General features: G+C 38.4%; 1 protein-coding gene across 4 annotated transcripts in view; it reads right to left on the bottom strand.

Moving 5' to 3' along the window:
• Positions 1 to 308: 308 nt before the first annotated feature.
• The window catches only part of sppl2b (signal peptide peptidase like 2B), a 52188-nt gene continuing 38683 nt past the window's right edge, over positions 309 to 13813 (bottom strand). The window contains exons 13-15 of one of the 4 annotated variants that reach the window (XM_012966162.3): positions 11586 to 11663; positions 8302 to 8528; positions 309 to 3375 (exon numbers count right to left, since the gene is read on the bottom strand). In XM_012966162.3, coding sequence (XP_012821616.2) covers positions 8347 to 8528; positions 11586 to 11663 — 260 coding nt within the window. In that variant the 3' untranslated portion in view covers positions 309 to 3375; positions 8302 to 8346. 4 annotated transcript variants of the gene reach the window in all.

Raw genomic sequence — 13813 nt, 5'->3', positions numbered from 1 at the left:
CTTTGATCTACATTGTGGCAACCTGAACTGCTGATGTTCTGTAAAATGATTAGACACATGGACTGTCTACCAGCAACATTGGTAAGCCAGAAAGTCATAAAATACAAAACAAGGTTTCAGCAAACCTAAAGGGGTTCCAGATCATACTACATATACCACTACATGTGATGTATCCCTTTCAGCAGTGCTTACACATTCACATGACAATTAGCCAGAACTGGGCATAGCTTAACAGGATTAGGTGGGATGACACAATGTTGGTGTAGATCACCTCAACAGAGCTACAAATAAAACTTAAAGCAAAGAAAAATTGTTAAGATTTTTCATAAGCTGCCATGAGAAATACAATAATAAAATGACAGAACATATTTTAGAAAATTTAAAAGCATAGTGGCCTGTTAATTTCCTTGCAATTTCCATGCAATGTGTGTTTTGTTCTTAAGTGTCTCTTATTATATTTACTGTAGAGTTGTTCCACTTGAAGAAAATACAAACCATAACATGTGAACCCAGCTAATGATTAAAATATTTTACTACCCTCTTAGGGAAAACACTTAAATCATGCCACAATAGTGTTTTAGGACACAATCTGAAGACCAAGGAACACTCTAGAATTACTTGTTTCCAGTGTATGTCATACAATACATTACAATAAACGCTATTTGTACCGCTGGAACATTTTTGGCCCATAACCGAAAATGCAATAAACGTATGAAATTAACATACCATCCAAAGAACTGGATCAACAAATAAATTAATGCAGTTTACTCAGATAAAACCTGGCCATACATGCCCAGATTCAGCTGGGCCAATTTTGATCATAGTGATTAAACAACTAGGAATGTATGGCCAAACAGGGGCCCAGTGGATTAACTATTATATGATGTGTCAGTTGGCCAAGAAGAAATGAAGAGGAGCTGCATGCTCATACCAATGTTTTCTATTTTAGTAAAAAATGTAACTCTATTAAATGGAAATCATTGAGACTTACCATAAAGAGCTAGGGCACACATAGTTTAAAATTAAGAACTAGGGTGTGAACCGATAAGGTCATCACCGAAAATGTCACAGTAAATATGGAAACCACAGGGCTCATGTATGTCCGCAATTGTAGTTGTGGTCCCTGCACTATAGCCACAGTCGGTTGCACATAAACCACTTTAATTAAAAATACTTGTGTCAAAATGTGCTACTTGCACTTCTGTATAGTTGTGCTTGGCACCACTGAAAGATTAGGGCAGAAACATCAATTACACGTTGAACACCAGAACTAAAATATTAGGCACTGTGCCTGATTTGCCACAAAGCGCATGTTCATTTTGTTGAATCGGATCAAATGTGTCAAGAGCAACACTACTTTGTGACCAATATCATGCTGAATTTTTGGGTATAAAAAAAGCTGCATTTTGCATGGCCACTGAACACACTTTGCTCACTGCATATTGTATATGTGCCTTCATGTCTGTTTCTTTTATTTTGGCACTACAATATTAGTGCTCCTTCATAACCTGCTTATATTTACATAGTTTACACTTTTTGAAATGAACATGACTTATGAAAGCATCCAAATATATGTATATTGAATGGTTAATATTTAAAAACACTCAACCTCTGTCATATACAGTACAATTCACTTTGGCAGTTGTCAAAATGAGTTGTCACAGTCGCCTGAGAACTGCAGTCCCGTCACCATTTACTGCCACATGGCAGCAAGTTATTGTTGCCAGTTTTCTTTGTGATCAGTTCATTTATCCTTAATGTCACAATGCCCCTTGTTACTCAGCAGGGACTATTAATATAGGTGGACCAATATAAAACTAGACCAAGCACTGCTTTTATTAATTTGGAGTATTATTAAAGTATCGCACAATAACAACTTGATTTTCTGGGATAAACTTTTACTCCACAAAAATTTTTTATGAGATGTATATATAAACACGCATGTATTCGTGCATGCATACGAAGTTGGTAAAGGCAATATGGCACCTCAGTTCTATAAATGTATACAAGTATGGGATCCCTTATCCAGAAAGCTCCAAAATATGGGAAGGTCATCTCCCAACAAGCCCATTTTAAGCAACAGCTCTGGTTATCTGTTTACCTATATAAGTCATAAAAAATAGCTGGATATTGTCCATGACAATGTGATTCTGTGTTGCAATACAATCATACCTTTCTGAAAACAGTCTCAACTCCATCTCTAATCTCAAACAGTGCCAATCATTTAGCTTCTTGCCCTCACAGCTCCTTATTCATCTCCATGTTTTCTCTCCTGCCACAGTGATATTAGTACCACCCACCTTATTAGACTCCATACTATTACAGCTACTCCCAGAGGACCACTCCCTCAGCAATCTGAGTGTCTGTCTACCACTTTTCTCCAAGCTCCAACAGCTAATCTACAAAGTCCCCTCCCACAATCTCCATACTCTCCAGCTCCTTTTCCCAGAACCTCCCCTGGGAGGGAAGCACTTGCTGTATAATCCCCTACCTTTCCTATGCCCTCACAATTTCTACCCCAGGGTCCTAACTACCCATTCCAGTGCAGCCTCATGCTTCCTCCTACGTGATCTCCATACACAAATATCATTGACCTCCCTTGCTACACACAATCAAGGAAAAAGTAAATATTGCTAGTATGTGTATGTCTAAAAAAATTGTACTATTGTGTGATATAAGTATAGAAGAGGTAAAAAAAAAAAAAGGAACATATTAAAAATTACCTGTAACTAAATTACAGTGTCAAAGTCCAATTAGAGGTTTGTTGTATTCTTTAATATCTTCCTTAAAAAGCACCATATTTTCTAAATATAATAGCTAATTTGTTTCTTAACCATCTCACAGTTTTGACAACATAAGCCCATCTGCAATTTCTTTCAACTTATATGAAGATCTTAGGAGTTATCATCCTAACTTTTTGTTTACGTGCAATAAAACAATAACCTGTATATAGCAGGTGCCTTGGCACTAAGGGTGCTTAACATATTTATTTGTCCTTTATTGATGGCTCTTTTGCATGGTTGGTGTTTCTCCATGTACTGCAGAGGTAGACTGTAACTCTGTGGATACAGAGGTATCTGAAATGTTTATTTCACCATCTGATGAGGGCTCTGGCAATTCAGGAACTGTTCCCGTAATGTCCATATCGGATGATCTCTGATGATTTGTGTCTGGGTAAACAACCTGGTCAGCCTGAGACAATGCTCTATCCTGTTGCTCATCAAGTTTAGATGTCTCTAGATCTGAAAAATGATGTGGCTCGGCAGGGCATCTGTTTGGGTCTTCCTCATGCTCTTGATCCTCTGTCTTCTTTCCTAAGCATGCATCAGAGCCACTTGGTTCCACTACTAAAGGGGGCTGAGGAAGGTCTTTCTGCTAATGAAAGAACAGAGCAGAAAAATTGGTATTTATAGCCATATAGCCATAGCAAAAGCTTAGTCTAGTACAAATGAGCACTTACATTAAAGTTGTTTTAATTAAAACATTTATAGCTATAAAAAAAAGAAAAATATAGGTTTCAGCAATGAAAAATAAGTATTGCTTAAATCTACATTTTGTAATTTTAGAATTATAAGAGGTGATTTGTGCTTTACATTGATTTATTTATGTTGTATATCATTGTGACAAGAGTCATGTAGCTTAATATCATTTTCTGGAGATATCTGTGAAGGACAGTGCTCTCTTTTTCTTTTCTGTCTTTTCTACCTTTGCTGGCCAGCACAAGCAAAAACAATCTCTCTCAATCTTTTCCCATTACTCCTTGTTTCTGTCCTACGCTATTCTCAGCAATGAAACACATTTTTTTTACGGTGTCCAACATGGTAACAATAGGGTTAAAAAGCCACGTGGAAACCTGCTGTTTGCAGATCTGAAATGCTAAAGCATTTAAACTTAACTTAATGAGATATGCTCGGGTGCAGGCACATGTAGCCGATATACGCAAAAAAACGCGAGACTTTGCATTCTCGTGCGTTTTTTTGCGTATATCAGCTACATGTGCCTGCACCCAAGCGTATTCCATTCATTCGGGTGCAGGCACAAGTAGCAGGCGTAGGGCTGTATTTTCAGCAATCGTTTTTCCGCTTGCCGAAAATATCAGCCCTACGCCACGTCTGCCATCAGCCTTAAAGTAAGTTTTTACCCGAGTTTTCCAAATTGTTCAGCTTTCTCTGGGTTTGGTGAAACACAAAGGTTTGTCCTAATGATTGGCAGCTGTGCACATGCATTAGCATTGCTGGGAACTTAAACTTTATTTAAATGAGAATTGTCTTTTTTACCTTTTATGTTGTAATCTGTGCAGACTCTTATGTACATGTACTTGTAAAAATTGTAATTATTGTTGAAATTAATATTTGTTTAATTTTAAAATGCATTATATTACTGAATTGCAAAGCATGCTGGGTATAAAAGGCCGCTCCCAGTCAGCAAGAATCAGTCTGGTTTTGGCTCTCTGCAAGGAAAGACCTGTGTAAAGACTGCTCTGCTGTATTGAAGCCGTGCTATATTGAGCTGTGTAATACTTTTGCTTTCTGCTTCAAGGAAATAAAGCCACATTTTTGTTTGCCAAGCAAGCTTCTGCTAACTCTGTAAAAGGGCCCGCACCACAATCATAAACTACTCATGTTTATCAGCTACATAATTTAAACTAATTAAATTCTGATTGTCAATGACCTTTTGCGGCTTTTAAAAGAAGACATCTGCTGATGTGAAATGGGGGCCACATAACTAAATTAAACGAAATAATATATAATCTGACAATAAGAATTATCAATTATATAGCAGCAACACATTTATGCAGTGCTTTATCAAATTCACACATAATACTCTACGGTCAATTTCTTCAGACGCAAATTAACCTACCTGAATATTTTTGGAGTGTGGACAGACAATGGAGTACCTTAAAGCAGAACTAAAGCATAACTAAAGAAGTAGGGCAGACATGTTGTACATTAAGTTTTGGGCTTCTGTACCAGCCCAAGGCAACTGAAGGGAAGATCAGTGCCTCCAAAGATGCCCCCAGTAGCTCCCCATATTATTTTCTGCTGATTCACTGCACATGTTCTGTGCTGCTCTCACTTACCTGAGCTTAAGGATAAACACGCAATATACTGCATGCATTGAATATTAATGTTGTGATACAAGGGCAGTTATTAATTAATTCAGATTCTCATGACATGGCAATTTAGAAATCCGTACAATTATCATGCTACAGCCCTGTAGCATCAGCTTCTATCACAGGTCAAGCTCTTTTTCAGCTTGAAAATTTGCAACGACCCCTAAGCTTAGCTTCCAAATAGCTGCTCAGAGTACACTGAGCATGTGTTCTGTCCTAGACAGTTCTAATAGAATGCAAGATGGGGTGCTCCTGTGACAAGGGTAAAGACTTATATCCTTACTACTATAGAGATTTTAAAACTTTTGGTTAGTGTAGTCAGTTTAGTGTATAAAATATGGCATTTCTTGCCATATTCATTTTTAGGGTTTTGCTCTCCTTTAAGGAGAGTCATGCAGACAATGTGAGAAAATACAAACTACTTGCAGATAGCGCCCAGGTCAGAACTGAGTACTAGAGGCTGGCACTGAAAGGCCTAATGCTTGTGCCCTTGCTTCATAGCAAAATCTCCTTTCCCTTTATTCATTTTAGTACATTTTCAAGTGCCCAAATTGTATGCATATTTAAGAGAAAAAACAATCTCTTTTTTACATGGTAATATCAAGGATTTACCCTATTCAGATCCCACAGCACACTAATCAGCTTTAAAGATTCTTCAGACTGATTTTAGGATAACCATGCAAATACATAAACTGCACAAATTACTAGCCAATGATGAATGTGTATTTCACTGGCGTCATATAGGGAAACCCTTGAAATTCAAAAACAATAAAACTTGATGCTTGCAGAATGAACACAATATATAGCAAGTTTTTTTTATAACACATTCTAACTGTTTAATATTCTACCTAAAGCCAGGATAAGTATCTTATGATATGTTGATGGGGGTTTACTCACCAAGGTGGATTAAAAAGGATTTTGTATTACTAACTGTTAAATCCTTTTTTCTCTGAAGTCTGTGGGACACAGGAACCATGGGGTATAACATCCACCACTAGAAGGCAGGACACTGTAGTAAAAACTCCTCCCTCTGGTGCTATACCACTGCCTGTATGCCTGAGGCTCAGGTAACCATGATAACCCATAAGAAACCAAATTATGTACATGGTTGGCTCAGGTTAGTAGTCATATAGAGGTGGACCTGGGTTGAGAACATCAGCTTTTCCAGTTGGTCTTAAAGTCATTCTGGAAGCTGGATTTGGAATCCTCATTTTGTGGTTAAAAGTCTCTGTTTGAATTCAAAGTCTTGGATGGCTTAGAAGAACAAAAAGTGTGACCCTGGTGAAATGAGGTAAAGGCCCGTGGTTGAGGGAGCAAGGTACTCTTCCCTACAGTGGCCTGACTAATAAATTTATACAATTCAGGTCCGAAGAGAAGCTTGCCTTTGAATAGTATGCTTATGAGAAACTTTTTTAGAAGACAGGTCTGCGGACCAAAGTTTGAGCCAAGTTTCCTGTGAGAAATATAGAAGTGCTGAAAGTGGTGGTATAACGTACTAGTTAGGCAGGAACCAGCGTGAGACCGCTAGATGTAAAATCTGACTCTTATGGTATAGCAGGGACTCCCAGCCCTTGCCGGTCTTCACCGACGCCCTTTTGGGGCCCCGGAACTTTCTGCTGTGGTCCAAGCTGGGGCCCTGCAAACTTTCAGAGTACAGATGAAAAATACAAGGTACCAGCAAGGTGTAGGCAAAATCGTAGTCGGGGTACAGGCAAAGGTCGAGGTGGGCAGCTAGAAACGTAGTCCGGAACCAGGCCGAAGTCAAAACCAGAAATACACAATCAAAGAAGCTTGAGCATGTACTGATAACAACCAGAAGCCAGCTTGGGCAAGGAGAGAATGAGAAAGCAGTTTAAATAGGCAGTTCTTGGCGCCAAAAACAACAAGGAACTGAGGAAACAGGAACCTTTAAAAACCTTTACCAAGATGGCGTCAAAGGCTTCATTATGCGCATGCGCAGTTGCGCGTCGCCGACTACCAGGACGCACAACCGGCGAAGGGGGTAAGTAACGCGCGTCTGCCAGCCGGCGTGGCCCAAGGCAGGAGACCGCACCGGACCGGCAGAGCACTTCACAGGTGGTTGGCTTGGAACCTCTTTTCTACATGGTCTCAACTGGACTGTATAATGTTGTCAAGTTGTTAATAAGAAGGAAAAATTGGGGAGGAACTCTTTTTGTCGCTTGGGAGGAATCAGAGGATGATTCCTGTTCCTTAAGGTCAAAACAACAAAGCCCCAAGGAACTATCCAGTGCCTTCGAGGATGATCTGTTCAAGTCATCACCTCCTTCCACCTGGTCCAAAGAGATCTCCTTCACTTAGGGTTTGCTCATCTCTTCTGGTTGATAGCATGGTAGGCAGAAGTCCCACTCGTTGACCAAGCTCCTTCCATTGGAGTTTTTACTATTAAGTTTGAAAGTCATTTTGTGGTAGTGTGCCACACTTGGTAGCATAAATGGAGGGAGGGCAGTAATGGGAGTCACACACCAGGAACACTCTGGTGATAATCACCACATAAGGATGCTGTAGGGGTATAGCACCAGTGGGACAAGTTCTTTCTCTACAGTGTCCTTGCCTCGTAGTGGTGGCTATAACCCATAGTCCCTCTGTCCCACAGATGTACCAGAGATAGATTCACAAAAAAATCATAATAAAACAAAAACCTGTAAAAAGAAAGTCATTATCTACAAAGTCACATGGCAGTTTTGTAAATCTTGCATTTGTATATGATTTGGTGTTAAATTGTTGCTCTGGGCACCATTTTTTATTAATTTGGAATACCATTGCCAGAAAAATGTGTGAAAAGTCAATGTAAGTTTTGTTGCATTTTTCACTCAATTTTGATTGTGGCAGATGTTTGATAATTTGGTGTTAGGTGATTTTCTTTTAAACAAAGTGGAGTAATATGCCTGCTACATCTAATTTAAAACAAATTCCACTTTTATAAAATTTGCCCAGCAATATAAAACAATGTTATGTTAACTGTTTTCTGGTAGGTTACCAGTGTATCTCTGCTGCAAGGGGTTATAGAAACAGAACATTTTATAGATTCTCAGTTTTGTAGGATAAGCTATGATATACAGAATTAAAAAAAAAACAAACTATATGTTCTGAACAGAAACTTAACCAGCATTTCTTATATTAAATAAATTTAGCATTTTCTTTGTTATTGCTGCAACAATTTACTCAACTTTATCTGAGTTAGTGTTTATAGCATTTTTACGTCTTGAAGACTGTTAAATCAAACTGTTATTCACCACAAATCCGCTTCCGGTCCAGAACATGTGTAATTCCTTGCGCCAGAGTGCTACTGCAAGGCTGGTAAGAAGGGTACAGGGGACGAGATAGAGCAGAGCAGGCTGTCCCTTTTGCATTAATGCCAGTGCTACAAAAGTCACCAGAAGGCCTATTCCATAGGCTGTGGAGAGAAAGAAACCAACAACATTTTATGCCATCTGTTGTTAATATTGGTGTAAAAAAAAAACCAAAGAACTAGTGCATGCATCATGGTTTTAGGCAGATTAATCCACATTTCTCTTGGCAATTAATTACGGCACACAATTCTCTCGTTACTTTACTGGAATTATTAAATAAAGAATGTATAATAATGATATAATAAATGGTAACTATATTATACAGAAGTAGACCAACACCCCGCAAAATTTCCTATATAGATTTTGCTCGGTCTACAGCAGCCATTTTGAGTGGTAAAATATACAGGTGTTTTCTGATGCCATTTAAGAAGCAGGTTGTAGCTCTAAATTATCAGGCTGTATGTGCTTTATAAAAAGCCTATTTGGCTCGAAATTTTATTGTTGCTCCTGTTGTGATAATAAAGTTTTTTTTTTTTTTATAAGTTTTTATTTAAGGTTTTAACATTTTTAAACAACAATAAAAAAAAAAAAAAAATTTAGAAGGAAAGAAGAAAAGAGGAAAGAAGGAGAGAGCATATAGAGCTTTGGCGAGCCTGGCAGAGTTATACAGATTGTGCATTTAACCAGGTGTCCCACACTGCATTGAACTTGGTTGGGCAGCCTCTAGAGATATAGACTAGTTTTTGCTTAGGTAGCACGTCGTTGATTAATTTTTTCCAAAAGGTAAGTGAGGGGGCAGTAGTCGATTTCCAATTTAGCAAAATTGCTTTTTTAACATAAAATAGCAGTTGCAAATAGCACAAACGTTGGTATGGCGATAACCCCAGGTCTTCTAGCACCCCCAATAAACATAGCTTTGGGGAGCGTATGCTGGGGAAAGCCAATGTTTCATTGATGTATTTCAGCACTGCTGACCATAATTGTTGAATGGCTGGGCATTCCCAAAATACATGGAGAAAGGATCCTATTGCTGTGTTACATTTGGGGCATAGGTCTGACGTTTGAGGGTATATCTTTGCTAGTCTGTGGGGTGTCAAATAAGCGCGATTAATAAACTTAATTTGGGATAATAAAGTATTTTTAACTTTATAATGGAGTGCTGCCTGTACCCATTTGTATCTGTGCTATTAAACCATCGGTTTTCCATGTATAATTAGCCACAAGACTAAATTTGCAAGTCCCTGCCCATAAATTCCTAGTGAGCCACTCTAATTTTTGTTTGTAGGGCAGAGATGTGTGTGTATAGGACGAGGTATTTGAATACCTTATATGTTTTAAAGGACATGTAAACCCCACACACAAAAATGTAATCAGTGAACTGCCTCTTTGAAATCTTTCACCTGCCACACTGGTTGTCCAGAGATTTAATAGTAAGGCTGTAACATCCCCTTAATCACTTAGATTTGCTTCTCCTCCAGTAACCCACTCAGCCCCTTCCCTCAGGAATTTGCTTTGGCTGTTGGCTTGTGGGCATGCTCAGTTATTCTAAGCTCAGATTACTAAACATGCTCCCCAGTCTAGCAGCCAGTGAAGAGATGGTATTGCTGGTTCCCATAGAAACTCAGCTCTAGCTGTCTGCTTCAATTTTTTTCTCCTGAGCTCAGCTTTACCATTACAGTGCTCAAACAAAGCAGAACTTTTAGCAAAGACAGTTCTGCTTGTGAGAGCCTGTATTCTTGGTTAAGTGTATGCTGAATAAGGGTCTGTGTGTGTATGTCCTGTTTGCAGATTTAAATGTATCCAATTATCTATCAAAGAAAAAAATAGCCACCAGGTGAAAGCTGCTATTTGGTTTAGGAAAATGTAATGGTGCTGGTAAACGGAGGTGATATATGCAGTACAAATGGGTGGGGGAGATGTACCCAACTGATATACATTGTAGGCAAATGTAGGCTTTACACGTCCTTTAAGGAATACTTTCAGTTTCAAGGCTAATACCAAACGGAGCTGATTCGTTTTGCCACAGGCCAAGAATTAGCCACTATGTTGGCACCAGCCTCCTACCTTGCTGCCACCGGGTGTAGGCAAAGGCGACGGATATTTGCTATGAAATGCAAATTCTTATGTTTTTTTTTTTGCTACATTCTGCCATGTCTGCCTGCATTTGGACAGAGGGCTGATGCCAGCATTGGGGCTGATTCTCGGGCTGTATTTTTTTTTTTTTTTTAACATGCTGAAAAACAGCTTGTGTGGCACTAGCCTAAGGAACACCTTCTTGCATTATGAAGGTCTTTGTCAACCTTGAAAGTACATTTTTTTAATATTAAGACGTATCTTCCCTATAAAGATCACAGATATCACATATCTACAAACTGTTCAATGTTGAATTAGACTAAACCATTTTTTGAAATTTACAAATAAAAAGTCTTCACTCTCTTTGCCATAAAACACCTAAATAGGGTAGTGCACTGCATCGGCCTGGGCACAGAGACACAGCGGATTTCGGCGCAAAAATGCATACTCATGTCGTCAGTAAAGGGAGAAGCACAAGTGGATGACACTTCCCCGGAGCCAAATTACACCAATAAAAATAAGGAAAGGATACGGCACAGCATGTAACTGACTACAGAATGCCACCCACAAAGCTGGGCTTTATTGAAGAGTGGGGAGACCCTTTGCAGTTTCTTACATGTGCTGTTAGCAAACTCAAATCGTAGAAAAGGGTTCTCTGGTCTGAGGGCTCCAAAACCTTTTCCGGCCTTTGCAAAATGCTATCTATGTAGAAAGGCCAACACTGCACCCTGATGGTGGTAACATCAAGATATTAAGATGCATTTTATAGGTAGGGACTGGAATACATTTACAATGAAACTTCAATTTTACATACCCCAATTTTAAGTTTTTCCTTATTTTACACTTTTTTGGGGTCCCACCAATTTATAACACATAAAGCATTTCCCAGATTTAACATTTTGCCAGATTGTACACCATTTTTTCTGGTCCTATGAAGAATGTAAAATGGGGATTCTACTGTAATTTTATGTTGTAAGAGTAAACCCAAGGGACTGAATACTAATGTAAGGAACAGTAGATGGAACAGTTTCATGATGTAATTATTAACTCAGTAGTACAAGTACAAAAGTCTTTCTTTTTATACCTACCTATAGTGCAGGCAACAAAGTAAATCCTTGATGATTGTACCTGGATATCAAACCTGTGACAGTAGGCAACAAGCAGTCCTAGAAGAGTTTAAAAAAAAAAAAAAAAAAGTAAGCTTTGTCAGAAATGTCTATGTAAATACAGCCATAAGCACTCAGAGAAAAGCTGCCTCTATTAAAACAACACAGGATTTCCTTTTTTGTAAACATGTTCTTTGGTATTAGAATTCCTCTTTTAGGGCTCCTTCAGGTTTGGGGCACAAGTCTGCTCAGTTCTCTTCGCTCTCCCTCTCCCCTTCCCTTCTCCTGCTCCCCCCTCCCATAAGAATGCATAAGAACTCACTCCCCCTCCCTTAGGAATATGTGATCTGAGATTCCAATGGCTATAACTGCAGGAAGCTATCAAGACCAAGTGGCAGCTGCTATCAGAGGGAGCTTCTAAGGCCGTTTACTCAGGTAAATAAGCTTTCTGCTGAATAAATATAGTGTCCTAGGTGGTACTAATGTGGCAAATCTATTGGCAGTAAAATGCCAAAATGATTTTCCTTCTCCTTGAAAATGCAGTTAGCAAAATGCAACTCCTCTATTGCACTAAAACACAAGCAGCTATAAAGAAATGCCACCAAGTGAGTAGTCCAGGTTCACCGCAACTATGTACTATAAAAGAAGCAGTCACCCAAAAATTATGTATGTACAAAATCCAAAATTTGTGTGAAACCAAGTATAGCTTTTAAGGATAACACTTAATCCTTAGTAGTCAGCAAAAAAGACATTGGAACCATGCGTCATGACCTTAATATGCACATCTGAGATCTAATTCAGTTGAGACAAATCACTTTTTGGAGGATTAAGTATTCAGCTGAATCAAAATTCAGGGGCATATTTATTAACATTGAAGACAAACATCACCGGTGATGTTGCCCATAGTAACAAATTAGATATTTTCTTCTGCTATTTTAATAGGTGACTGTCCAAATTTAATTGCCAATTGGTTGCTAGGGGAAATATCACTGGCAAAGATTGTCTCCAATGTTTATAAATATGTCTAAGTATTTAATTTAGTGTTTTCCTATTTTTAATGAACATGTAATAGGCTGGCCTATTCTTAGCAAGTCTTAAATAGGTATTCGCATTTTATTTTTTTTTATAGTTTTTAAAATATTTGTCATATTTGCAGTTTCAAAAGCTATGTTGCTGGGCTCTATTATCCTGAAACTTTTTATTCCTAGAATTTCAAAATGCAGAAATGCCATTTTCCATGGGATCCTGTTTAAATGGTAGGGAAGAAGGTGCGATTATGCTGAATCTACATGTGATTCTAATGGATCAGGAGATGGTGTTTTTGAAGGTTGCTTGGTCACCAGGGGGAGAGGAGATATATATAATTATTTTTTATCTTATCAAAAGAGCTCAACAATTAATAAGCAAGTCTGCATTGCTTTGTGAACCTCTAAAAATAAAATGGGCAGAAAGACTGTGCGCTCAGTGTTTGCTGCATCTCCTTGCCTTGATTATTCCCTCCCCAGCATATGTTCGCTTCTGCAAAGGTTTTCTTTCATATTGCAGCCTGCTTCTATGTCACCATTTACCGTGTTTACTTTAACATAACCGTAAATGGCTTGTTTGTGCTACTGAAATATAAACTTTTTCTCAAACGAACATATCTATTATGTAACCGAATTAGTTACAAGCTACCAACTCTTCAGTGCAAATGTGAAACAGAACAGGAATTAATTCTGTGTGAGAAACAATCAAGGCATGCAGACGTAAGGCGAATGGGATCATGTGGACATGTCCATGTCCATAAACACCTGAATCCTCAGAAGCACAGACAAGGCTATAAGGAAGAAACCAATGAGAGCTCTAAACATAATGGCCACAATTAGAAGTATGCAGCAGACACCAAGGTGCAACCATAGTTTGGCAGAGAGATGTAGTAGGAAGGGTCTTGTTTGATATTGCAGTTCTGCTTGTCACTCACAGATATTAGTATTTATGCTAATTACTTCTAGTTCAATGCAAATCATGCTATGTTCATATGCATATTACTCCCTTGGACTCTGCTAGACATTCAGGAGAAAAACTGAAGGAACAAGGCTGTGTTGGTAACTGAATATTAAAAGTTTGCTAAAAAATGTACTTCCTATAATTTTTTTTTAGCATATATAATCATATTAAGTGAAAAATTGTGGTATATTATCCTTTTTATATTGTGTGTTTTATGTTACTTA

The sequence above is a fragment of the Xenopus tropicalis genome, chromosome 1 (genome assembly GCF_000004195.4).
Source record: "Xenopus tropicalis strain Nigerian chromosome 1, UCB_Xtro_10.0, whole genome shotgun sequence".
In the NCBI taxonomy this organism is placed as follows: domain Eukaryota; kingdom Metazoa; phylum Chordata; class Amphibia; order Anura; family Pipidae; genus Xenopus; species Xenopus tropicalis.
The sequence above is the reverse complement of the archived record's forward strand: the minus strand, read 5'-3'. Positions and strand labels throughout refer to the sequence as shown.